The sequence below is a fragment of the Pipistrellus kuhlii genome, unplaced genomic scaffold, assembly GCF_014108245.1.
Source record: "Pipistrellus kuhlii isolate mPipKuh1 unplaced genomic scaffold, mPipKuh1.p scaffold_m20_p_15, whole genome shotgun sequence".
In the NCBI taxonomy this organism is placed as follows: domain Eukaryota; kingdom Metazoa; phylum Chordata; class Mammalia; order Chiroptera; family Vespertilionidae; genus Pipistrellus; species Pipistrellus kuhlii.
Window position 1 is genome coordinate 33,073,800 of NW_023425460.1, and position 24,030 is coordinate 33,097,829.

The 24,030-nt window shown below is 62.5% G+C and overlaps 2 protein-coding genes across 4 annotated transcripts; one reads left to right on the forward strand and one right to left on the reverse strand.

The window, feature by feature from the left end:
* The first annotated feature begins 734 nt into the window (after window positions 1-734).
* On the forward strand, window positions 735-9,025 carry NFKB2 (nuclear factor kappa B subunit 2). Of its 3 annotated transcripts, XM_036437848.2 has the most exons (23): window positions 735-856; window positions 2,064-2,156; window positions 2,417-2,498; window positions 2,620-2,660; window positions 2,922-3,020; window positions 3,100-3,251; window positions 3,502-3,608; window positions 3,691-3,849; window positions 4,144-4,248; window positions 4,585-4,670; window positions 4,751-4,889; window positions 5,093-5,218; window positions 5,325-5,537; window positions 5,626-5,767; window positions 6,355-6,469; window positions 6,560-6,773; window positions 6,908-7,077; window positions 7,184-7,286; window positions 7,390-7,541; window positions 7,652-7,721; window positions 7,887-8,059; window positions 8,168-8,279; window positions 8,393-9,025. In XM_036437848.2, the coding sequence occupies exons 2-23, from the start codon at window positions 2,136-2,138 to the stop codon at window positions 8,512-8,514; spliced, it is 2,703 nt and encodes a 900-aa protein (XP_036293741.1). In that variant the 5' UTR covers window positions 735-856; window positions 2,064-2,135; the 3' UTR covers window positions 8,515-9,025. The 3 variants fall into 3 exon arrangements, with proteins under 3 accessions (XP_036293741.1, XP_036293742.1, XP_036293740.1); XM_036437847.2 differs by lacking the exon at window positions 735-856 and having other exon boundaries at window positions 1,843-2,156; XM_036437849.2 differs by lacking the exons at window positions 735-856; window positions 5,093-5,218 and having other exon boundaries at window positions 1,842-2,156.
* PSD (pleckstrin and Sec7 domain containing) lies at window positions 8,736-23,770 on the reverse strand. Its single transcript, XM_036437843.2, has 17 exons — window positions 23,633-23,770; window positions 21,662-22,399; window positions 21,303-21,405; window positions 20,512-20,866; window positions 19,360-19,800; window positions 17,910-18,104; window positions 17,684-17,764; window positions 17,384-17,496; window positions 16,745-16,803; window positions 16,543-16,632; window positions 12,949-12,992; window positions 11,123-11,313; window positions 10,963-11,033; window positions 10,721-10,878; window positions 10,405-10,549; window positions 9,971-10,114; window positions 8,736-9,536 (listed from the first exon to the last, which is right to left on the reverse strand). Exons 2-17 carry the CDS (start codon window positions 22,313-22,315, stop codon window positions 9,306-9,308), a joined length of 3,075 nt encoding a protein of 1,024 aa, XP_036293736.1. The 5' UTR covers window positions 22,316-22,399; window positions 23,633-23,770; the 3' UTR covers window positions 8,736-9,305.
* Window positions 23,771-24,030: the final 260 nt, after the last annotated feature.

A 24,030-nucleotide genomic window follows, 5' to 3' on the forward strand; every position in this document is an offset into this window, starting at 1 on the left:
GGACTATATAAAAGGCAGTTTCCTACATCGGAGGGAGTTTAAACTATTAAGATTGTGGATACCTTTTGAGTTCTAATACCCCGAGTCTCTGTGACGGATTAGCAAAGCCTTTCCAGGCGCAGCGGTCCTGAATTCAGTCCTGTCTGAAAGTCTGGCCCTCTGTAAACCTTCCATTTATAGAATACGTTTTAGGTCCAGAGTCTCTTCCATGGGGGGAGGAGTTAGAATCTGAGAGGATGATTACAGAGTCTCCTTGCAGTTCCAGAGAGGCCGCCAGAGGGCGTCCTAGGACCGACTGGAAGATCAACTTCCTTCCCCTTCCCCTGACTCTTCCCCGCAGGGGGGCCCTCTCGGGGCGGGGGACCAGAGGGCTGGGCCGTCAGCTTCCCCCTGGGGGTCTCCAGCCAAGCGTTAGGCACAGCAAAAGCCGGTACAGCGGGGACTACCACCTGTTTGAGGGAGGCCTGAGTGAGAGAGGAGACCAGGGTCGGGGCCCTTGGCCGGGGGATGGCGCTAGTTTCACGAATCCGGCCTCTGGCTGATACTCCTCTCCTCACCCCCCGCCCCGCCCGCGCTGGGGCCCCGCGCCTGGCTGACACCCCCCCCCCCCACTCCCCGCTCCCGCCCCTAAGGGGCACGCTAGAGTCGCTCCCGATTGGCTGTGGGCACCCGGAGTTAAACTTTCAGCCAATGGAAGAGGGCGGAGGGCGTGACGCACGAAAACGTCACGGGAATTCCCCCCTCCCGGGGGCGGAAAAGGGGCTTTCCCCGCTGAGCCCTGGGACTGGAGAGGTGTCGCGACCCGTCCGAGGTGGGTCGGGCCGGGAGAGAAGCCGGGACCGAAGCCGCCGCCGCGGTGAGTGGCCGGGTTCAGCCTGGGTGGCCGAGACACGGGAAGGCGGGAGGAGGGCCCGTAGCTGATGGAAAGCGGCATTTACACACACACACACACACACACACACACACACACACACACAGCACACACATGACCCAGACACCCGGATACACATCAGCATCCTCGTACAAAGACACGCGGACCCGTACCTATGCCGGCGAGTGCACAGCATCACCCATGCACTCAGCTTCGCACACACGTACACATGCAACCATACCCTTCACGCACACACTCTAACATATGTCCACCTGTGCCCTTACACATCAAGACAAGCTCAGGCATGTGTCCACCCTGCGAAGTTTAAGGTCGCTCACCTGTTGCCCGCACGCCAGCACAGGGGCTGGAATAGCTCGGTGTGCCTGTGATGGAGACACTGTCACACAGGGCCACGGCCCGGAGCAGGGCATGGGCACCATAACCAGTGCGGGGTGCGTAACCGCTGCCCAGATGTTTCGGGGGTAGGAGCCCATCCCAAAGAGGAGACACTTTTTCTCCCTCCCCCCCGCCCCCCACGACCCCAAGAGACCGGTTCTTGGGGCAGAACCCCGGAGCCCCCCACCGGGAAGAGCCCCCGCCTACAGGCTTCGGGGAGCAGGCCTTTCTGCAGTAGGAATGTCCCCCCAAAAGCCCCCGGGTGAATCAGCCGTGGCCTCCCTTTGGGTAGAAAAATCCCAAGGTTGCTCCAGCGTGGGGGAGGCGAAGGGGGCGGGAGGCGGGCCTCGTCCCTCGTCCAAGAGCCTTCCCAGGCCTTGGAAGACCCTGGAGTCCCCGGCACCTGCCCCGGAGAGAGGAGGGGAGCCCGGCCCACGGGGGCTTCCCTGGGCCTGGCTGCCCCTCTCCCGGCCGGGCTGCGGGCGCCCAGAGGCTGCTGCGGACCGCGCGCCCCTCCCGCGCGGGGGCGTGGCCGTGCGTCATTTCCAGTCCCGCCCCCTCCGGGCCCGCCTCCCCCTGGTATTTTCGGGACTTTCCTAAGCTGTTCTAACTTTCCTGCCCCTTCCCCGGCCCGGCCCAGCCCAGCTCCGGATCTCGCCCTCCGCCGGATCTCCCCCGCCGCACCCGGACGGGTGGCTGGAGGAGATCCGACCCTCCCCCGAACCGGGGGCCCCCTCTCCCCGCACCCCGGCCCCGATCCGTCTCTCACTGCCCCCGCCACTCCTCCTCACCCAGGGCGGGCGCCTGAAGCTCTGGGGAACAGAATCCGGCCGGAGCCGCCGGGCCGAACCGGGCCTAGCCCAGGGACATGGAGAGCTGCTACGACCCCGTGAGTCCCTCCGCCTGGCCCCGAGCGGCCGGCGGCCCCTTCTGTCTGCCAGCCGGCCCGTGTCCCTTCTGCTCCTGCTACCTAACGCCTCAGGGTGTTTCAGCCTGCCTTTAGTCTGCGTGCACACTGCTTCCTCCGGGAGCTCTTTCGTGGACCTGGGAAGGAGAGGGGGTGATCACTGAGGGTGTGGAGAGCTGGGAGGTGGAGGGCCCGGTGGGTGGCCCAGAACCAGCTGCCACCCCAGTCTGTCTCCAAACCAGAATCTGGATGGCATCATCGAATATGACGATTTCAAGTTCAACCCTTCCCTGATGGAGCCCAAGGAGCCTGCCCCAGAGACAGGTCAGTAAGTCTTCGAGCCTCTCCTAGCCTTAGCGGGCGCGGGAGGGACGGAGGAGCGTGCGCCTTCTGCCCTGGGGATGGGCTCGGAGATCCTGGATCAGCAAGGCCCCTCTGTCCCCAGCTGACGGCCCCTACCTGGTGATCGTGGAACAGCCCAAGCAGGTGAGTGAGTGGACGGGATAGGATGGGGTGGCCTCGGCTTTGGGGGCACATGGGGTAGTTGTAGCTGGGTGGTCATGGGGAGGAGGGTCACTGACCACAGTGGTTTTCGCTGCTGATCACCGTGGTATGGTTGTGATTCAGACAGACACCACCAGTCATTATGGTCACTGCTGGCAGGGCGAATGGCTGGCTCTGGGGGGGGGGGGGGGGGGAAATGGGGGTCCTCCCTGGTCACATGTCACTCTATCCTGGGACCTTCAGCGAGGCTTCCGATTTCGATATGGCTGTGAAGGCCCCTCCCACGGAGGGCTGCCAGGTGCCTCCAGCGAGAAGGGCCGGAAGACTTATCCCACTGTCAAGGTGAGCAAGGATGGTGCTCGAGGGTGGGCTCGTGGACAGCGTGTCCAGCGGCATCACTGACAGCCCTCCACCCTCACAGATCTGTAACTACGAGGGTCCCGCCAAGATCGAGGTGGACCTGGTGACACACAGCGACCCCCCTCGTGCCCACGCCCACAGCCTGGTGGGCAAGCAGTGCTCGGAACTGGGGGTCTGCGCTGTGTCTGTGGGGCCCAAGGACATGACTGCCCAGTAGGTGTCCCCTACCCCTGGCCCCTTCCTGGCATGCCCCCCCCTTACCTGCCAGTCCTAGGCCCCACCCAGCCCATCTCTAGGGAGAGACTTAGGTTGGCCCCAGAACCCAAGGCCACAAGTAAAAACCAGAAAAGCTTCCTAGAGGAAGTAAGGCTGGGCTGAGCCTGGCAGTGGGGAGGGCAGCTCAGGAGGAAAGAGCCACCCTCTTTCTGCAACACTTCTGACTCCCCTCTCCCCCCCCACTCAGATTCAACAACCTGGGTGTCCTGCACGTGACCAAGAAGAACATGATGGAGATCATGATTCAGAAACTTCAAAGGCAGAGACTCCGCTCCAGGCCCCAGGGCCTTACAGGTACAGTGGGGAGGGAGCCACGGGAGGGGGTTGTGAGAGGAGAAAGGGGAGCAGTGCCGAGGTCCTGGTGCTCCCTGTGCAGAGGCTGAGCGGCGGGAGCTGGAGCAGGAGGCCAAGGAGCTGAAGAAGGTGATGGACCTGAGCATCGTGCGGCTGCGCTTCTCCGCCTTCCTCCGAGCCAGCGACGGCTCCTTCTCGCTGCCCCTGAAGCCTGTCATCTCCCAGCCCATCCACGACAGCAGTGAGTACCCCCGAGCCTGGGGTGTGAGGCCTGGGGGTCAGAGAGAGCCCGAGAGGCACCCTCACGCTGCGGAGTCAGACAGGCCTGGGTTTGAACGTGGCCCTGCCACGTATGACTAAGAGATCTTGAGCAAGTCATTTCCCCTCTCTGAGTATGGCTCCTTCTGTCTCGGGTCAATGCAGTTACTGGTGGTTCCTCTTGGGGTTGTTCAGATAAGGAGACAAAGCACGTGGCTCCACCAACGGGGCCGTCACTCTTACAACATCTCAAGTAACTGGTATTCCACCCCCGCAGAGTCTCCCGGGGCCTCCAATCTGAAGATTTCTCGAATGGACAAGACGGCTGGCTCCGTGCGGGGCGGAGACGAGGTTTATTTGCTTTGTGACAAGGTGCAGAAAGGTGAGGCTGAGAACTAAGGATGCTGGGAGTCAAGATTGGGGGCGAGCCAAAACCGGTTTGGCTCAATGGAGAGAGCATCGGCCTGAGGACTGAAAGGTCCCAGGTTTGATTCCCGTCAAGGGCATGTACATTGGTTGCGGGCACATCTCCGGTAGGGGGTGTGCAGGAGTCAGCTGGTCGATGTTTCTCTCTCATTGATGTTTCTAGCTCTCTATCCCTCTCCCTTCCTCTCTGTAAAAAAATCAATAAAATATATTAAAAAAAAAAAAAAGTTGGGGGAAAATGGCCCTGAAGGTGCCAGTCGGAGCTGCGGCCAAGCTCTGGTCTTCCCTGCAGATGACATTGAGGTTCGGTTCTACGAAGACGATGAGAACGGATGGCAGGCCTTTGGGGACTTCTCTCCCACGGATGTCCATAAACAGGTACCCCGGGGACCCTCTGGCCAGGGGCGGGGGCCCATCGAGGCCAGGCCTCAAGGACACTCTGTCTTCCTGTTGCCCAGTACGCCATCGTGTTCCGGACGCCTCCCTACCACAAGATGAAGATCGAACGCCCCGTAACCGTGTTCCTGCAACTGAAACGCAAGCGCGGGGGCGATGTCTCCGACTCCAAACAGTTCACCTACTACCCTCTGGTGGAAGGTGGAGCGGGGCTGAGGATCCCAAGGGGCCGGTGGAGGGCTGGGACTGGGCTGGAAAGTCCCAAGAACTAGATCAGGGTGCCCATGAGTCAAGTTCGGAGGGGGGAAGGTCCCAGAAAGAGGTGGTCCTCGGAGGGCTCTGGGGGGAAGGGTCATCCGGAGCGGCCCGGAGCTGGGGTTCTAACACCTCCTTTCCCTCTGCAGACAAGGAGGAGGTGCAGCGGAAGCGGAGGAAAGCCTTGCCCACCTTCTCCCAGCCTTTTGGGGGTGGCTCCCACATGGGCGGAGGCTCTGGGGGCTCGGCAGGGGGTTACGGAGGAGCCGGAGGAGGTGAGTGAGGGGTGCTGGTGGCATGAAGGGGGAGGGAAGTTGTGTGGGAGGGAATCTGGGAGAGCCAGGCTGGTGCCGCCCCTCCACAGTCTGCTTGTCTTCACAGGCGGCAGCCTCAGCTTCTTCCCTTCCTCCTTGGCCTACAGCCCCTACCAGGCCGGGGCAGCCCCCATGGGCTGCTACCCGGGCGGCGGGGGCGGGGCGCAGATGGCTGATGGGGGTGCGCCTGGCGGGGATGCTAGGGAGGAAGCAGCAGCGCCCAGCGCGCCCCCCGAGGACCCCCACCGCAAACCGCAAGCTCAGGGGCTGCTGCAGCGAGGTATAGCCCCGGGATTCGGGCGGCCGGGGCGCCGGGGTGGGGGTGGGGGGTTGGACCTCGCCCGCGCCCACGGCCCTGTCGCCCTCAGCCCAGGAGTACAACGAGCGCCTGTTCGGCCTGGCGCAGCGCAGCGCCCGGGCCCTGCTGGACTACGGCGTCACCGCGGACGCGCGCGCGCTGCTGGCGGGACAGCGCCACCTGCTGACGGCGCAGGACGAGAACGGAGACACGTAGGTGGCGGTAGGGGGCGGGGGGAGGGCGGGGAGGACATGGCTCCAGGGTTCGGGTTCGGGATGGGTGTGCGGTGGAAGGTCGTGGGGTGCTCTGGAGTTGAACAGACCCGCTTTCAAGTCGGGCTCGCTATGTGCCAGTTCTGTTCAAGGGACTTCCTCTCTCTATACTTCAGATTTGTCAACGGTTAAAGGTATTTATCTACCAGGTCAGTGTTTCCCAAACTTCTCTCCTGATGAGAATCACCTGGTGGAGTTGTTAAAATACAGATTCCTGAATCCCAACTAATAGTATACAATTTTACCTATATGTTCCCAAAAATTCTAGTTTAGCACTTCTTAGTTGGGATTCAGGAATCTGTAGTTTAACAACAGGTGATTCTCATCAGGAGAGAAGTTTGGGAAACACCGACCTACCTCAAAAGGTGCTCGGGAAGGATTAGGTTCAGGTGCTGCATTGCCCTGAGAGAGGTCTGGGCCTAACAGGCCCCAGCGAGGCCGGCTGTGGAGGCCGTGGGGTGCTGAGGGTACGAGATGCTCCCGCTGCCCGGGCTTGCTGAACCAAAGTCTCCATCCCCGCCCCGCAGGCCGCTGCACCTGGCCATCATCCACGGGCAGACCAGTGTCATCGAGCAGATAGCCCACGTCCTCTACCACGCTCGCCACCTCGGGGTGGTCAACGTCACCAACAACCTGCACCAGGTGAGGGGCCCCTATGCGAGAGGCCGAGAGCTGGAAAGCGAGTGGGCCTAGGCCGGGGGCGGGCCTGGCTCACTCTGCCTGCGCCCCCAGACCCCCTTGCACCTGGCGGTGATCACCGGGCAGACCGGCGTGGTGAGCTTCCTGCTGCAGGTGGGCGCAGACCCCACGCTGCTTGACCGGCACGGAGACTCGGCGGTGCACCTGGCCCTGAGGGCGGGGGCCGGTGCCCCTGACCTGCTGGGGGCGCTGCTGCGGAGCGGGGCTCCCGCCGTGCCCCAGCTGTTGCGCATGCCAGACTTCGAGGGTGAGTTCCTCCCCTCGGCTGCACCAGGGGCCGGAGCGGGGACCGGGGAGGGTAACTGAGTGCCCAGTGGGGCGGTACGGTGTGGGGGCCGGCTTGTCGAGCCACAGCTGCAGGCTGAGGTCCCGTGCCCCTAGGGCTGTTCCCGGTCCACCTGGCCGTCCGGGCCCGGAGCCCCGAGTGCCTGGACCTGCTGGTGGACGGCGGGGCCGACGTGGAGGCTGCGGAGCGGCAGGGCGGCCGCACAGCGCTTCACCTGGCCACGGAGATGGAGGAGCTGGGCTTGGTCACCCATCTGGTCACCAAGGTAGGAATGAGGACCATGGAGGGACGAGGATGGTGAGGACACGACACGGCGAGAGGAAAAGCCAGCCCGCGGGGGCTGTCACCAACCACCCCTTTGCCCTCCACAGCTCCGTGCCAATGTGAACGCGCGCACCTTTGCGGGAAACACACCCCTGCACCTGGCGGCTGGACTGGGGTCCCCGACCCTCACCCGCCTCCTCCTGAAGGCTGGTCAGTCTCGCCCTCGGGGGCCCAGGAGGAGGACTGGGAGGAGAAAAAGGGGTGCCTCCCACGCTCCCCACGTGGCGATCCTGAGTGTGGGTTCCCATCCGAGGTGCTGACATCCATGCTGAGAACGAGGAGCCCCTGTGCCCGCTGCCTTCGCCTCCCACCTCTGGTAGCGACTCAGATTCTGAGGAGCCTGAGCGGGACACCCGGAGCAGCTTCCGCGGCCACACACCGATCGACCTCACTCGCAGCACCAAGGTGAGGCGGCCTGGGACACAGAGTCCCGGGGAATGGGGTGTCTGGGCTTGGGGGTGGGGTTCGATGTACGGAGTGGGGTGGGAGTAGTGAGGCTGAGGCTGTCTCTCCAGGTGAAGACCTTGCTGCTAAACGCTGCTCAGGACACCATGGCGCTGCCCCTGACCCCGCCCAGCCCTGCAGGTGAGCTCTCTCCACTCATTCCTCGCCCCAGCCCTGCTCACAGAGGTCTTTCTCTTTAGCTCTCTTTAGGGGCCGGCCCTGTCTGTCAGATTGCCATGGGAGAAAAGTGGTGTCTGAGCCCATCTCTGGAGGTAACTGACACATCTGTGTGTCTGTCCCCCTCAGGGCCAGAGCTGCCCCTGGAGGATACCGCCCTGCAGAACCTGGAGCATCTGCTGGACGGGCCCGGGGCTCAGGGCAGCTGGGCAGAGCTGGCAGAGCGGCTGGGGCTGCGCAGTCTGGTGGACACGTACCGAAAGACAGCCTCGCCCAGTGGCAGCCTCCTCCGCAGTTACAAGGTCCGTCGGGCCCTGTCCCCTGCTCCCTGCCTGCTTCCTGGGCCCTGGGGCTCCTGACCCCACATCTGAGCTATGACTGCCGTTCTCATACCTCCTCCTCCTCTCCAGCTGGCAGGTGGGGACTTGGCAGGCCTCCTGGAAGCTCTGTCTGACATGGGCCTAGACGAGGGAGTGAGGCTGCTGAGGGGCCCCGAGGCCCAAGACAAACTGCCCAGCACAGGTAAAAGGGTCACCCTGGGAGGTCATCTGGGCCTGGCGGGTGGGAGGCCTAAGGCCCTAACTCTCTTCTCCCCTCCCCATTCCCTCCCCCTCCCTCTGTCTGCTTCCCTGCAGAAGTGAAAGAGGACAGTGCCTACGGGAGCCAGTCGGTGGAACAGGAGGCCGAGAAGCTAGGCCCATCGCCGGAGCCACCAGGCGGGCTCTGCCACGGGCACCCGCCGCCTCAGGTGCACTGAACTGCTGCCCATTTGCTGCCCCCTTCCTGGCCCTCTGTACAGCATCCCCGCCTAGTCTAGTCCTTATTTAACACCCGTGCCCGCCCCTCAGTTGGGGGAAATAAAGGATTCTCATGGGAGAGGGAGGGGGCCTGGCCCCGTCCCGAAGTCAGAGCCGCTCTTGTGTGACATGTCGTACCCGGGCCCAGCGCCAGGCACTGAGAGGAAAGGAGGTCCAGTCGGCAAGTCCAGAGCAGTTTTAATGGGGCTGGAGGCCGTGTAAAGGGCAGGGCCCACGGGAGGAGGGAAAGCAAGGCCATGCTGTCCCCAGCTGGTGCACAGGGGCCTGGGCACAGACACCTTCCTCCGCCTCCGGAACGGGGGAAGGTGAGCCCTCAGGAAGAAGGAAAACCAGCTGGTGCCCAGCTCCCGGCCTCTGTCTGAGCCGGGCCCCGGGACAGGGGAGGGTTGCTGGTGTCGGGTGGGGGTGGTCTCAGCAGAAAGCAGAACCGTTGTCAGCCTCCCCTCCCCTAGCCCCCGCCCCAAAAAAAGCATCAGAAGTCCAGGGCCCTGGCCCCTCCCACCCCAGCCCCCAATACGAAAAAGTGCAAAACATTATCACAAAATGGGGGGAGGGGTGTCTCCGAGGGGCTCTGAGCCTAGGCTCCTGCGCTGCCCCGGACACCGCGTCCGGCGCGGTAGGGCCCTGGGCCGAAGGGCCCTCGGGTCACCGAGGCCGGCCCAGGCTCGGGCAGGGCCATGCCATGCAGTGCCCAGGGGGCACCCCCCACACACACACTCTCACCCCCGACTCAGGGCCTCCGACGCCCACTGCCCGCCCCTGCCCGAGGCTCCGAGCCACGACGCTGAGCCCGGGGCTGGCTGGAGACACGGGGCTGCAGGGAGGGACTGGAGCGAGGTGGGGGGGCTCCGTCCTCCGGGCTGCTGGCTTGGGCCAGGGCTGCCTCTACCACGTCCAGCTCTTCACTGCCCACCTTCAGCTTGACCCGAAGCAGGGCTGCATATGTGCCATAGCGGGATTTCTGAGGAGAAGGCAGGGGCCGTGAGCCAGCCCTCCGCCCTCCGCCCCTCCCACCCCGTCTCTGCCCGTCTGGACCATGGAGGGAAGCCAACGAAGGCTAGGAGAGGGCAGGTTCTTGCCCACGCTGGACCCCCAAGGAGGTGACATGATCCCCAGTAGGTTGGTGACCCTCTATGGGCTCTCAAGACGGCCAGTTGTCACCGCCATTGTTTCCTGAGCCTGTACCAGAGCTGACAGACATCTCACTCCCTGACCCTCGTGAGTACAGAACAGTCTCCCTGACCCACAGAAGAGGGAGCTAACGCTGAGAGGGATTAACAAGCAAGACTTTAGGAGTCCATGCCCTTGACCACTAGGCTGACCCTGTGCTGGGGACACAGAAGTCCCGCTAATGGGGACAGGTGGCACGTAGGTGCCCAAGGCCGGAAGGCTCACCTCAAACTCCAGGTAGGCCTCCTTCTGCCGCTGCTCCTCAGCCTCTTTGCCCCGGGCCTTCTTGCCCAGCAGGGCAGCCTGGTGCTCCTGCAACTCACTCGCCATGGCCTTCAGCTTGGCCTCATGGGTCCGCACTTGCTCCTCCTAGCGGCAGAGGGGACACGGTCAGGGTTCCTCTAGCACACACACGGCCTTGTGCACGTTTATGTAAAAGGTGCCCCTTTCTTAGGATGAGCAAACTACTGTCTGGGCGCACAGCATGGCAAGGAGAGTGGCAGCTGGGTTTCGGCCTCCATTTGCCCCCACCACCCCGTGACCATTGTCCTGGTGCACACTGGGCGTCTCCGTAATCAGAGCCAGCAGCCTTGAGACTGCAGCTGGCCTGAGCCTGCCCGACTCCCTCCCGCTGGCCGGGGGGACAGAGCTGGGAGTACCTGGGAGAGGCGGGTGGCCGCGCTGGGCAGAAGAGGGCGGCTGAACTTCTTCTGGGAACTCACAGCGGCTGGGAAGGGGGGTGCGGAGAACATGGCGGCCACCACATTGATGCGAGTGATCCAGGACTGCATCTGCTCCAGGCTCCTGAGGAGATAGCTGCTTGGGGCCTGGGCCCAGGACTCCTACCCAGGAGTGCGAGTCCTGGCTCAGGATGTGGCCCGAGAAGGAAGGAATCCAGGAGGGAGGGAGGGAGGGAGGGGAGCACGATGGGGGTGGAGAGCAGGGGTCCGGGAGGGGCAGGAGGAAGGTACTCACGGAGCCTGGAAGAGGAAGACCCGCCAGTCGGCCGTGCGCAGGTAGAAGACGTGGGGCCTCTTGCTGTAGTCCTTGGCGCGGGTGGCCAACGCGTGGTGGATGCTGATGGCATTCTTAAGCTCTGCCTCCGACAGGGCCTTCCCGGGCTGGTACTCCTCCTGCAGGGGGCCCGTCTCATCCTGGCCACAGGCCCGGCCCGGCCCAGCCCAGCCACCTCCCCACCCCGCGGGCTGGCCCCGAACCTTCTGCAGGTACAGGATCATGCCCTTGAGGATCCCATGGAAGCTCTTCCAGCCCCGTTTGCCCCGAGGTGCTGAGGGAGGGAGGGGGAAACGGGTCACGGGAGCACTGGGACAGGCCCACTCCCTCCCGTCCCCCAGACCCCGGCCCCAGGCCACGTACTCTTCCTGCAGTCGGGGTCCGCGTGCACCTTTCGCACCAGGGCCCCGTGCTTGTAGACCGCGGCCCCGGGCTCAGGAGTCAGGTCCAGGAAAGGGCTGGAGCCGCTGCCGCTGCCCCCGCTCACCCTCTTGATGACCTTGGGGTTGGGGTCGGCCAACTCAGACAGAGAGCGCCTCAACTCCTCCTCGTCTCTGCGGGTGTGACCGCCTCAGAGGGCTGGCTAGGAAGCCACAGCCCTCCCCCCCTTTCAGTCCTGGCCTCTGTTCACCCAGGAAAGCCCCTCCAGTGTTTGCAGACACGGGGGTGTGGCTCCCCTCAACCTGAGGCCCCGGAACCATGGTTCCCACCTCACACCAAGTCTCCCCAGAGGGTAGCTGTGTCTCCCACTCCGATCAGGGCGCCATGAGGCAGAATGGCTCCTCCGATCAGAGCCCCAAGGGTAAGGCCATGTCTGTCCCTTCCTCCCCTCGCATGTAGCCAACCCCATCCTCTCCATTTCTGCGTGTGCGCACGCGCACACACACACACACACACACCCCTTTTCTACCAGGACAGACATGTCTGACTCAGCTGTCTCAACCACACGCAACTCCAGCTCACAGCTTGTTGGCAAAATGGTGTCAGAAGTAGCTGCTCCCTAGTGGTCCCCTGCCTCACCCCTGTCTGCAGGCCGTCAGGTGTCCTCTGAAAAGTGATTCCGTCTGGTCACTCCAAGCTCAACCTGCAAGCTGCCTACTGCCTCCCCCGTGGAGCCTGTAATACATCCCTGCCAACACCCTCCTTCCGCACTCCCAGCAGGCCTGCCTCCTCCTCGTCTCCCCACCCCATACTCACAGTCAGACCTCACATGTTTGCCGCCCAAATACCAACTTCCCTTTTTCTCTTCCCAAATGTTCCCCCTATTTCAAATTTTTTTAAAATATATTTTTATTGATTTTCCACAGAGAGGTAGGGAGAGAGAGAGAAAGCTAGAAACGTCGATGAGAGAGAAACAGCGACCAGCTGCCTCCTGCACACCCCCCACCGGGGATGTGCCCGCAACCAGTGTACATGCCCTTGACCAGAATCCAACTTGGGACCCTCCAGTCCACAGACTGACGCTCTACCACTGAGCCAAACCGGGTTTCGGCCCTCTTTCAAATCTTGCTCCCCAAGTCCCAATCCTCCAAGAAGCTTTCCCTGTACCCCCGTCCTAAGCTCTGCCTCCTGAGGTTTTCGCTCTCACCTACTGGGAACTCCCACTAAACGGGGCAGTGACTGGACTCTTAGCAGATCCTAGAAAACATGAGTGAGGTGAGGGCTCTCCCCTCAGACTGGGGGGCCCAAGGCTAAAACTGGACCTTCTCCCTCAGATGGACTCTTCGAGAAGCTCCAAGATTTCTTCTGAGTCTCTGTCTCCACCGGGACTGTACCAGTAGCCACTGTGGTCCCTTGTCGGTGACACTCAGGGCTCCCTAGCACCCAAGAGGGGTGTCTCATGCTACCGGCCCAGGGCCCTTACCTCCAGCGACTTCTGTTTTCCCACTAGGATTGCCAAGGGACCTCCCCTTCTGCAGCCCTCCTCCTAGGCCAGCTGACAATGGCCACTTACCCCAACCCAGCTTGTCATAACAACCCAGCTAGAGACAAGACACAGAGCCCCGAGTCCAGGCAAGCATCTCCAAAGAAGGAAGCGAGGCCACTTCACTGCCTCTCATGGCCTCACCCACCTCCCCTGCCCCACGGCCCCAAGACTCCCAGGGCCTGCCTCCGCTCTCTCCACCTCTCCAGGCAGACCCTTCCCCACACCCGCATCTCCACCCCCACCACACAGCCCCAGGACTCACATGGCCCACTGCAATTTCTCATTCTTGATGGAGCTGTACAGAGCCTGGGGAGGGAAGAACAAAGCAGGGCGGTGTGGGTCAATCCTGGAGGAAGGAAGGTGCGTCACGTACCCCAATGCCAGAGCTCAGAGCCCTCCCTCCCATAAGCGGGAGAAGGCAGGACTGAGGCGGGGCAGTAGGGAGGAACGACCAGGAACGCAGGCTCTGGAACAGAGCACTGGGACCCGGGCCCAACGTGGCCGCTTTCGCTGGGTTGCTCTAAGCGAGTCTCCCTGGGGAAGGGCACGGTGGGTGCCACGTGTTTACTAAAGGGAAAGCCATCGGCACAGGGCATCCTCACGTGTGACTGATGCACAATTAATGGCAACGGCTAATATTATCTTTGTTGTTGTTTTGCTAAGAGGTCATCCTGCTCGGATCCTCGGTGTGAGAAACACAGCTCTGGAGGAAATGGAAAACAGTAATTCAAGAAGCTCTCCTTTTCCCAGACGGCCATGCTCTGGGCCCGTTTTACAGCCTGAGACCACACAGAGCATACGGGGAAACTGAGTCCCCAGAATGGGAACTCACGGTCACATCCTTCCGTGGCTGAGAACATACCCTGATGGCTCCCAAGCCCAGGACAAGCTGAAACCATCCCCAACCCAGGCTGCCCCACCAAGCCGCATGCCAGAGTGGTCCCCAGCCGACTCCCACACTTCCTGTCCCCAGGGAGTGACCATTGGTTTAAAAGGCAGCACGCCCCCACCTCCCTGTGGATTTCCCAACCAGTCGCTTTCCTTCAGCACAGCTGCCCTGGGGGACCTGCGGGGACTTCGTGGTGGTGGAAGGAGAGAATGGGCTGGAGGAGTAGCATAGGGGACCCCTCTTCTCAGGAGAGGCCTGCAACACAGGTGCTTCCCACAGCCTGTCTGTGAATAGGTGTGTCCCCAGCATGCGTGTGTCAGGCGGAGTGTGAGTGTGATGCTGTTTGTGTGTGAGCTGGGTGCAGCGGGGACACAGGCTACCCCCAACACACCAAGACCTCTGCCTCTCACTGCCCACGGCCACGCAAAACAGTCCCTATGAGCACACCCTGCCCGGCGCCGAGTACACCCACAGCCTCTACCTCACACACAGCACAGCCAGGCTTGTGCACACACAGCTTCGCAGCACACACCCAGCCCAAACCCAGCAGAGCTTGGACGCGAAGGCTTCACTCTCCAACTCTCTGGCCTGGAGGCTGAAGTGGCAACCGCCATCCAACCCACAATCCTTGTCCCCAGCCTTCCAGTTCATGTCCTGCCCCCAACCACATCTTCCTCCCAAGACCTGAACCCCATCCGTGAGCCCTCAGCCATGCTCCCACCTAGAAGACCCAGACAGAGGCCCTTTCGCTTGAGGTGCCCATCTTGACCAGAGGGTCTGCGCTCTTCCCCCCTCCAGTCCATGCCCATCCCTGGCCCCTCTGTCCCTGCCGGGCCCCCTGCCTCGGCGCCGCGGGCGTCCACCTCTGCTCGCTCTGCCCAAGGCGCCTCCCTCCAGCCGCCCGCGCCGCCGCGCCGCCCTCGCGGCCCCCGAGCCGCCCCAGCCCGGCGGGGCGCAGCCCGGCCTCACCGCCTTCTTCTTCCTGCGGCCCTGCAGGCGGCTGACCACCAGGTCGGTGTAGAGCACGGGCCGCAGGCTGCGCGAGCGCGGCGGCCACCCGTAGCACAGCGTCTCGGCGCCGCGGTGGGAGCGCCCGTAGCGCACGGAGCACAGCGAGCGCGAGCGCAGCCGCCCGGCGCTGCTGTGGATGCTGTTGACGCCGATCATCCTGGCCCGGCCGCGCGGCCCCCGGCCATGCCCCCGCCCGCCCCGGCCGCGGGCAGCCCGTGGACGGCTCCCCGACACCCGCGAGGCCCGCCGCTCCCTCCGACCGACACAGCACCGCGCGGCGGCGGCAATGTCGCTCCGCGGCTCCGTAAGCGGGAGGGGGCGCCGGCTGGGAGGGAGGGGAGAGGGGAGGGCGAGGGCCGGGGCGGGGACGCCGCAAAATGGAGGCGTCTGGCCGAGGGGCGGCCCCCAGCCGCGCGCCGCCGCGGGGAGGAGCCCGGGGAGGCCGGGGAGCACCCCCGCGTGGGGGCGGCAGCCCTGGGGCGACGCGGGTGGGGGGCGCTGGGAGCCCCGAGCCGGGAGCTGGGAAGGTGGGCGGACCCTGTGCGTCTAGAACTCCCTCCAAGGCAAGTCAGAGTTGGGGGGTGGGGGCTGGGGGGTGGGGGGTGGGGGGTGGGGGTGTGCAGGTGGGGGGTGGGGGGCGTGGTGGTGAGCAGAGAGGTCGGAGCGCCCCCTGGCGGCCCCTTTTTGCCAAGCCGGGATCTGCCACGAGGCCGGCGAGAGGGCGGCGCCGGACGGAGGCTGCAGCCTTGGGATCGCGCTGGTCTCCTCCAACTCAACGACTCGAAGACACCTCACACGCCGTGTGTACACCCCAGCTCAGGTACACACTCCCCGGTTTGCAGACACACACCTCAACTAGCCACATGCGCCAGTTCACATTCACCCCAACTCACGGACAATGCGGATTCAGATCGCAGTCATTAACGTTAAAACATCACGGACACATGTCCTAAACCAGACAGCCGATTCACAGATGTACCTCCCAACCACGGGACACCTCCAATCAAACACACACTCTAAGCTCTACTGCACAGCCATACCCAAATCAGACACACCCATCGCTTCCCTGGCACCCTAGGTCATACATATACAGCTCAACCCAAGCATCCCCCCACTCCCAACGGACACCCCCACTCAGATACATTCCCAAACTCGGAAGTCCAGCACAAGCCCCATCACTCAACAGACAAGCTCACAGTCAAGCCCAAGGACACTCCTGTGCACTCACATTTATGGGGTGGCCCAGGGACCCCTTTGCCAACCTTGGGGGTTTCTTGGATGAGACTTCACCAATCAGGGGGCGGAGGGAACCCCCGGGCTGGATGCCCCTCTTCCTCCCATCCTGCCAGCCCCAGGTCACAAACCCTTCGGGGCCTGGGCGCAGGCCAGCCCAGCAGGAGCTAGGAGCCCAGTATGGGATCTAGCTCCAGTTCGGCGCTAACACTCCGCCAGAACTTGGAAAAGCCTGTGTCCCTCTCAGGCCCCGCTACCTCCCGGTGCCTCCGGTGCCTCCCCTCCCGGTGCCTCCGCTGCGGCGGTACCGGGATGACCTTTGTGACTCTGAACCCTGGGCCGTGGGAGTGAGGCGGAGGAGGACGCGGTATGCCAGGGTGGCCCCCACCCCACGCAGGGGGACCCCCCCCGCCATCCTCGGGGAACACAGCGGGCGGGGCACTAATGCAGACAAATGCGGGGTCCAGGGCCGCCAGATCACGCGGTTTCAGAGCTCCCCTCCCCCCGCAGTGCGCAGCCCGGGCTGCACGGCCAGTGCGCATGTTCCGGGAGCCCGTCTGGGAGGCGGGGGGCGGGGGGCGGGGGAGGGGGGGCGGTACCCAGACTGAGCCTAACGCGTCTAGGCTCTCCAGGCAGGGCCCTCACCTTGCCTTTCTCGTACACCCGCCAACAGGCCCTTATCCCTCCCCCCGCTCCCCGTGCCCCGCCCCGCCCCGCCCCCACCTTGAGCAGCTCCCGGGGGAAGTCGCCGCCTTCGTTGAGGCCCTCCAGGTTCCCAATGAAGTCTCCGCAGGTCATGCGCTTCCCGATGTTCTAAGGGAGGGAGCAGAGAGAGGCCTGTGAACCTGGTGGCCCTTGGCCCTCCGGGCCTCGGAGTCTTGGACAGGGTCTTGTTTTCCCGCTCCTTCCCGCCACACCCACTCACGTGGCCATGGAGGTCGGTGTTCAGAAGCATGAGGGCGCAGGTCAGCGTGTGCGCACCGTCTAGGGCAGAGTCGACATTCAGCCTCCCCGGGACTCTTCCCGCAGCTCTTACTCAGCCTTCCAGCTCACGCCCTGCCCCGTTTCGGGACCCCCTTGGCCCACAAGCACACTTTTTGTAAGTCCTGAAGCCATTAGGGAGCCAAACCTCGGCAGAGATTTCTCTTTTCCAGCAGATCCTTTAGGAGGGACCTCACCCCTTTCTCAGACCACCCTCCCTAACACCCATGTGCCTGTGTCTCTGCATGAGACACAAACAAGTGTGCCTCACACACGTACGTGGGCCAGTGCAGCCAAACGGAATCCCCGCTCAAGCCAAGCGCTGTTTTGCACACATATGTGGACAATGGTATGCAAACACACCTGTCACCTGCCTCTTCACAACACACACTAGGCCCTAACAACATGCCTGCCCACATGCACTGTTCCACATCCATGTAGCCACGTCTGCGTTGTCTGCACACACGTATGTGCTCCCATGACTGCAAGCTTGTGCATTCGTTCACTCCTGCACAGGCATTCATGCTCCCAGGCACACATGCAGCGCCCGTTTGCCAGGAGAGCCCTGCCCTGGCCGCCTCACCCTCTGAGGACAGAGCTCCGGGATTGCACTGGAAGTATCTCTGGGAGAAGTGAGCCAGCACGCGCTCCCGTTCCTGGGTCTCGCCCATTAGGGCCAGCTCCTTCAGAAACACCCTGGAGAGGAGGGAAGAAGGAGCATGTCAACCCCGCCCAAGGTCCCCTCACCAGGGAGCCCTGGCTCTTGGGAAGGGTGTGGTCAGGGCAGCTCAGAGGAAGTCCGGGGGCTCAGAGGAGGCGTAGCGAAGGCCCTGCACCCCAGGCCTGGAGAGCTGGGGCTGCACTCGGAGGGCTCGACACCCACCTGAGAGCTTGGTCCAGAGTCATGCCCGTGAAAACAAAGAACTTGAGGTACTCTCCAGCCACGAGCTTACTGAAGTCATTGCTGTGGGCGGGGCAGAGAGACAGGTAGAATCTCAAGGGGAAGTGTCAGGGGGTCAGATGGAGGGGGTTGCCGAGTAACCTGGGGCATTAGATAGAGGGGACGCAACCCTCCTTCCCCCTTCTCGGGCCCAGCCCAGAGGCTTTACTTCTTGCCCAGGTGCCGGGCCACATCAGCCTTCCGGAAGCCGTCTAGCCGGTACAGCCTCTTAGCCAGGCGCTGCGCAGCCTCCAGGTCTGCTTTCTGCCCGTTAGACAAGGTGTCCGTGCTTCCCAGGGCTAGCCGCTCGGTGCTGTCCAGCTCTGAGTCTGAGTCAGATACCAGCTGGCTCAAGGGTGGTTCGCTGCCAGGGTAGAACACCAGCCAGCTCAGAGGTGGGGCAGGTTCCCAGGGCCATCCAGACCCTCCCTCTGCCTCCGGAGCAGGGTGACAGAGGGGGGACTGGGACGTGGGGAAGGCATTTCCTTTTCTCCAGAGGGGATCTTGTCCAGGTTCCCTCCGTCATCACCACCTCTCTGCCGAAGTCCTGCCTCAAGTCTAACCCACACCCATTTTGCTGCTGTGGGCACTCCTCCCGAGGAAGGAGAAGAGGAGGCTACAAGCTGCTGTGGGTGTGAGACGGAGAGGAAAGCCCCACCACACTCCCCATTCTCCCACAAAGCTGCCTCAGTGTGCTGTGGCACATAGATTCCCCATCATCACTGCTCCTTCTCAGAACATAGACTTCTCTCTCTAAGAATATGGGCAAGGCTAACACAGGCTGTCGGGGAAGAACAGTAGACAAACATTTGAGGGCGACAGGGACAGCTTCCCACTCCTCTATCCTTCCTCCTCCCACCCTTTAGGGAGAGGAGCCTCCTCCTTGGTCCTTCTCACAAAGAAGCAGGTTCTGGGGTAAAAGGAACTGTGGGTCAAAGTGCCCCCCCCCATCTCCCGTCTCGTCTCCTCCTCTCCTCTCCTTCCCTTCCCTTCTCTTCCCTTCCTTTCCCTTCCCTTCCCTTCCCACCCCAGCTGCTCTACTTGCAAAGCCACCTGTCACCCAGAGACAGAGGCCGGAAACTCCTGGTTGCTAGGCAACCCTGTATCTCTGGCCACCCCCTCCTGTTGCCATGGCTTCCATGACTGAGAGGGTAGCTGGCAGAGGAGAGAGCAGAAAGGTTAGACTGATGAATGGACTTCCTGGATGAGGGCGGGAGACTCCTGGTTGGAGAGGGAGGTGCATGGGAGGGAAGCGAGGGGAGAGGCTGATGGCTGCATCTTTGGAAGAAGCCTCAGGCTGGATGGGTGTTAGGTCACAAGAATTCTCGGTGGGTTGCAGGCTCTGCCTGGGGACGGAGGGGCCCTCCTGGAGAGGACATCCTTCAATGCTGAATCATGGTTTCTCAAGTCACTGAATTTGAGACCAAGGGGAGGGGGCACTAAGGGGCTCCCCCTCACAGTCAGTGGAAAGTCCTCCAAGTGGGACACAGGCATCTGCATTCCTTAACCTGCCTATCAGGAATATAAACTCCATCCTCACACTCAGGCTCTGGCCCTTCGAACAGCTGTTCCTAGAGCCCTCAGGGCCTTGAATCTAAGAAACCGAAGGGGTCACTCACCTTCCCAGGGGTGCCACCCCCAGCCCAAAGCTGTCCTCTGAGCGGCAGGGACTAGGGGGCTCCTTCCCTGGGGCTTGCTTGGCTGCAGCCTCTGCCTCTTCTTCCTCCCCTCTCCGTGTCCAAGGCCCATCGGTGGCAGAGCTGGTACCAGAATCCGGTTCGAGGGGGGCAAGTGGGGCGGGAACGGGGGGATCAGGCCGGGGGATGGGGGGCTGGGGAGGCAGCTCAAAGGTGAAGAAGGGGCTCTGGGTTGGGCCAGGTGAGGCCAGGGCCTCCAGGGAGGCAAGGCTGGTGTAGGAAGTGCCCTTGGCCCGGTGTGACTCCAAGATGGCTTCAAACACACAACTGAACGAGTCAGGCCCGTCAGCCGAGGGGCTGGTCCCAGGTAGAAAGGGCACAGGTGACTTGAGAGGCCCCAGGTGAGACGTCTGGGTGCCTGGCCTGCAGGGGCAGGTAAAATCTCTGATCAGGGCCCCAGAGGACAACTCTCAGGCAGCATTTCATTAAACTTTCATACTGACTCTACAAAGGGGTTTATCATCTTCTTTTCACAGTCCCCCAAACCCCTTTAAAAAAAACCACAACAGGTCCCTCAAGCTATTTAGTGCCTTGGGGCGCACCATCCCTATCCATCCCCAGCACCCAATCCTCTTCCTCTCTCCCTCCCTGCTAATCTCCCTTTCTCCTCCTTCTCCCTGATCCTCTCCCCTCCTGCCGTCCCATTTCTATTTCTGGCAACATCTTAGGAGAAGAAGATGAGGCTCCAGGCTACAGTGGGGTGTGAGATGAAGGGAAAAAACCCAAACTCCCCATGCTTCCGCCAAGACCCAGGATATGGGGTTGATGCTCCCACACCCCCAGGCTTAATTCTGGCCTCTGAACTCTCACTCAGCCCTTTCTTTCCCAGAACCCCTTTCCTCCTCTACCCTGGTTACCCCCTGGGATCTTGCTGATGCCCCCACATTCCAGTATCCTGCCAGGCCTCAGGCCTCTGTCCAGAGTCTCCTGCCACACCCTGCCGGTGGCACCACCAGCTTGGTCCTGGCACTCCCAGCCCCACCTTCGTCTCTATTCCAGTCCCATTGCCCCCAGCTCTGCCTCTGGACCAGTGGGAAGGAGCGAGCCACTTCCCTCGCCCTCTCCCCCACTCACCGTGCCCCCTCCAAGGCCTCAAACACCTCATCGTCCACATCCTCTTCCCCGCCTGCCTCATCCTCATCGCCACTGCTCAGGCTGGCATGAGGGCCAGGGCACGGGCCAGGACGTGGGGCAGGTGGGCGGACGGCGCCAGGCAGGCCCTCGGAGCTGGGCTGGCTCTCGATGGCCGAATCAGCCTCTTCCCGCTCAGCCAGCACTTCATCGATGTTGGTCTCTCGGTAGCACCTCAGGGGCACCGTGTCCAGGTCGGTCTCGGAGTATTTGGCCGCTCGCCCCACAGCCACCCCAGAGCCCTGCCCTGAGCCCGCCCCAGGTGGAGATGGGGGGGCCTGCTCTGGGGGCTTAGCACCTGCAGTGTGCACAGGCATCCGGGTCAGGCGGTTATCCGGGTCAGCTTCCCGCCCTGACTGTTCTAGGGAGGAAACCATCCCCACGGCCTCCTACTGGCAGGAAGTTCTTTCACTATCTCACCACCGTTCCTCCTGCCACAGACTCAGCTTGTTCCTGGGACCGGCGGAGTTCATTTTCTACTCCAGGGACTGATCCTTGATATCCTGCCATCCCCTCCTTCCACTACCCAGCTGCCTGCAGGTGCCCAAGCCAGCCATCATCCCCAACCCCTGCATCCTAGCACAAGTGGGAAGACTGTGGCCCGAGGCCTGAGGCAGCACTAGCTGATGCCGGAGCCCAGGAGAGGCCTGGGGGAGGTGTAAAGGAGGACTCCCTGTGCCTCAGCTGCTGGGAAGGCCCTGCCCTGTTCCCCCTGCTCCAGGCCCAGGCCTTACCTGAGCTGGGGGGTGCCAAGGAGCCATAGAAGAATTCCCATTTGGCTCGAGCGATTCTCTGGGCATGAGAGGAGACTTCCCAGGGTGAGGACCAGGTGTCTCCCTAAGCCAAGGAGGGAGAGACAGAGGACACCCAGAGATGAAGCCAGACACACAAAGACAAAAGAACATGGGATAGAAACACAAAGAAAAACCCTCAGGGACAGATGGAGGTGCAGACAGAGGGACAACCCAGAGGGCAAGAAAGATAGGAGTGAAGGACTTGACGAGTAGCCCATGAGGCCAAAACTGCCAAGGAGCCAGGTCTTGCCCCCTCCATAGGACCTGGGGTTCCGGGGAGCTCGAGGGAGGTCGCGTACCTTGTTCAGGAGTCCAGTGTCAGCAGATCCGCGGAACAGCGTGGCCAGGTGCTCAGAGGGCCCCCCCAGCCCATTGGGGAGAGAGGAATAAAGGCCATCGGCCCCAGCCTGGGGTGGGGCAGGCGGCCCGTGTAAAAGGCCCTGGCGGCCGGGCAGAGCGGCACCTCCTCCTGCCGGGATTGGGTCTGATGTGGATGCCTCCAGCCGCAACTTGCGGCCAGCGCCAGGCCCGAGAGCTGGAGCGGGCCTGGGAGGAGAGACCCCACCCAGGTCCCAGCTCCGACTCAAGCCTCCGGGAGCAGGTAGCCCATTCAGCGGCCTCACGCTGGCCTTCTCCACAAAGCGGAATATGACCACGGAGCTCCTGGCCCCTGGCGGAGGCTTCCCCGTGGGTGAGGAGGGTGCCCAGGGTGAGGGAGCAACACGGGGTGAAGGGGGGCCACGCAGGGGTGTGGAGGGTGCTGTCACACGTCCCAGGTCCCGGCCTCGGGGACCTGGACCGGGCACCCGCCGGAGCAGGGAGCCTGTGCTGCCATACATGCTGGCCGGGGGACTCTGAGGCACGGGACCTTCGGGAAGCCAGCGGCGTGGGCATCGTGGCGGGGAGATGGCACAGTCACCTTCAGAGCAGAAGCGCATGGCACCCTGGGCCATGCTGGGGCCCGGGGGTCAGGCTGGGGGGGCAGGGATGGCGAGGCCAGGCGGGGAGTGAGGGGGCAGCATGCTCTTCAGACAGGCCTGCAAGAGAGGTAGGGGAGCAGGGGGTCAACTGCCAGGGAGTTGGATGGAGGAGAGCGGAGACAGGAAGGGGAAAGCTGGCTGGGGCCATGAGCACCAGGGGCCTCGCCCACCCTGGGACTATGGCATCACTGATCTCTCCCCTGAGGGTGACCAGGCCTCCTGTTTGGGCTCCTTCCATGGAGGTCTGAGGAGAAAAGATTGTTCCCTCCAAAAGCACCCTGGATTCCCTCCTTATGGCTGGGGACCCTGAGCATCGCCCCTGGGGGGAGAAAGGAAGCTATGTTGGAAGGAAGGAAGGAAGTTGAGAGAGCCTGGAGTCTTGGTGGCATTTTGTAGCTATTTCTGGTGTGTGGGGAGGGGAAGACTGGTACCCCCACCCTCTGAACTGGGAGTGTCAGCCAGCCATCACTATCATGCAGCCATGAGTGCCCTACAATTAGTTCCTTTTATTGAGGCCCCAATTCAGGCCCCCAGGAAAGAGGGGAAAGAAGAATTGGAGAAGGGGGATCCTATAAGGACCACCAGGAGCTGAAAGGCATAGGGTCAAGGGGAAGAAAAAGGCCTGAACAGGAGCCGCTACCCCTCATACATACATGATGGATGGGAAAGGGACATTTTTGTTCTTAATATAGGTACGCACACTCATGCACACACACATACACTTAAGGACCAATGTGTCATATACATTTAAACACAAATCAGAGGCTACACACAGACAGGCACACATACACATTGCTCAAAGACACACCCTCACACACTCTCACAGTCATAACAACTATGTGTATAATGGAAAGGCACATGCCTGTTTTACACACACTGTCATCACACAGGAACACACAAAGAGACACCCACATGTACCCAGAGGGACCCTCATTCTTTAAGGCTCACAGACACATAGGCATGTCAGCTACAGAGACCTACTGGTCACAATACATACAAATACAGATGCACACTCACACCCATACTTGAGCAGGGACACACACCCTCTCTCCCAACCCCCACCAGTCAGTGGTCCGGGAAGGGGGAGACTGCACCAGACTCTTCTCCCCACAGGGGTGGCAGATTTTGTCGGGCCCAGGAGAGGCCATAAAGAGGTAACGGGGCCTCTTGTGGCAATGCAGGGGAGGGACCCAGGTCAGGAGCAGCACCCCTGCTACTCAGGTCCCTGAAACTCAACTGAGGCCCAGCATACCACCCCCCTTCCCCGTGCAACCCGGACTCAGTACTCACCGCCGGTGGCCTGGAGCTGAGGCCGAGGAGAGGGAGGGGAGGCTGGGCCCAGCTCCGCGGTGAAAGCAGCGCGCGGCTCCCGCTGGCTCCCGCTTTCTCCAGGCCCGCCCGCCCGCCTCTGCCTCTCAGTCCCTCCTCCTCCTCCCTACGTGGCTCCAGCAGAGCTAATCTCACCCCCCTCCCAACCCCCGCCCTCTCTCAGGGCCTGAGCCCCGGAGGCTGCTCCCCCCCCCCCCCAACACACACACACAGGTTAGGTCTCGGCTGGACTCTCCCGCCAACCGGAGACCCGCCCCTGCCGAAGGGGAGGATGCATGGAACCCCTTTACCTTCCTCGACCCTCACGTGCCCCACCCCAATTGTGTCCACGTTCCTCTCGCCCACTGCCCCCCTGAGCC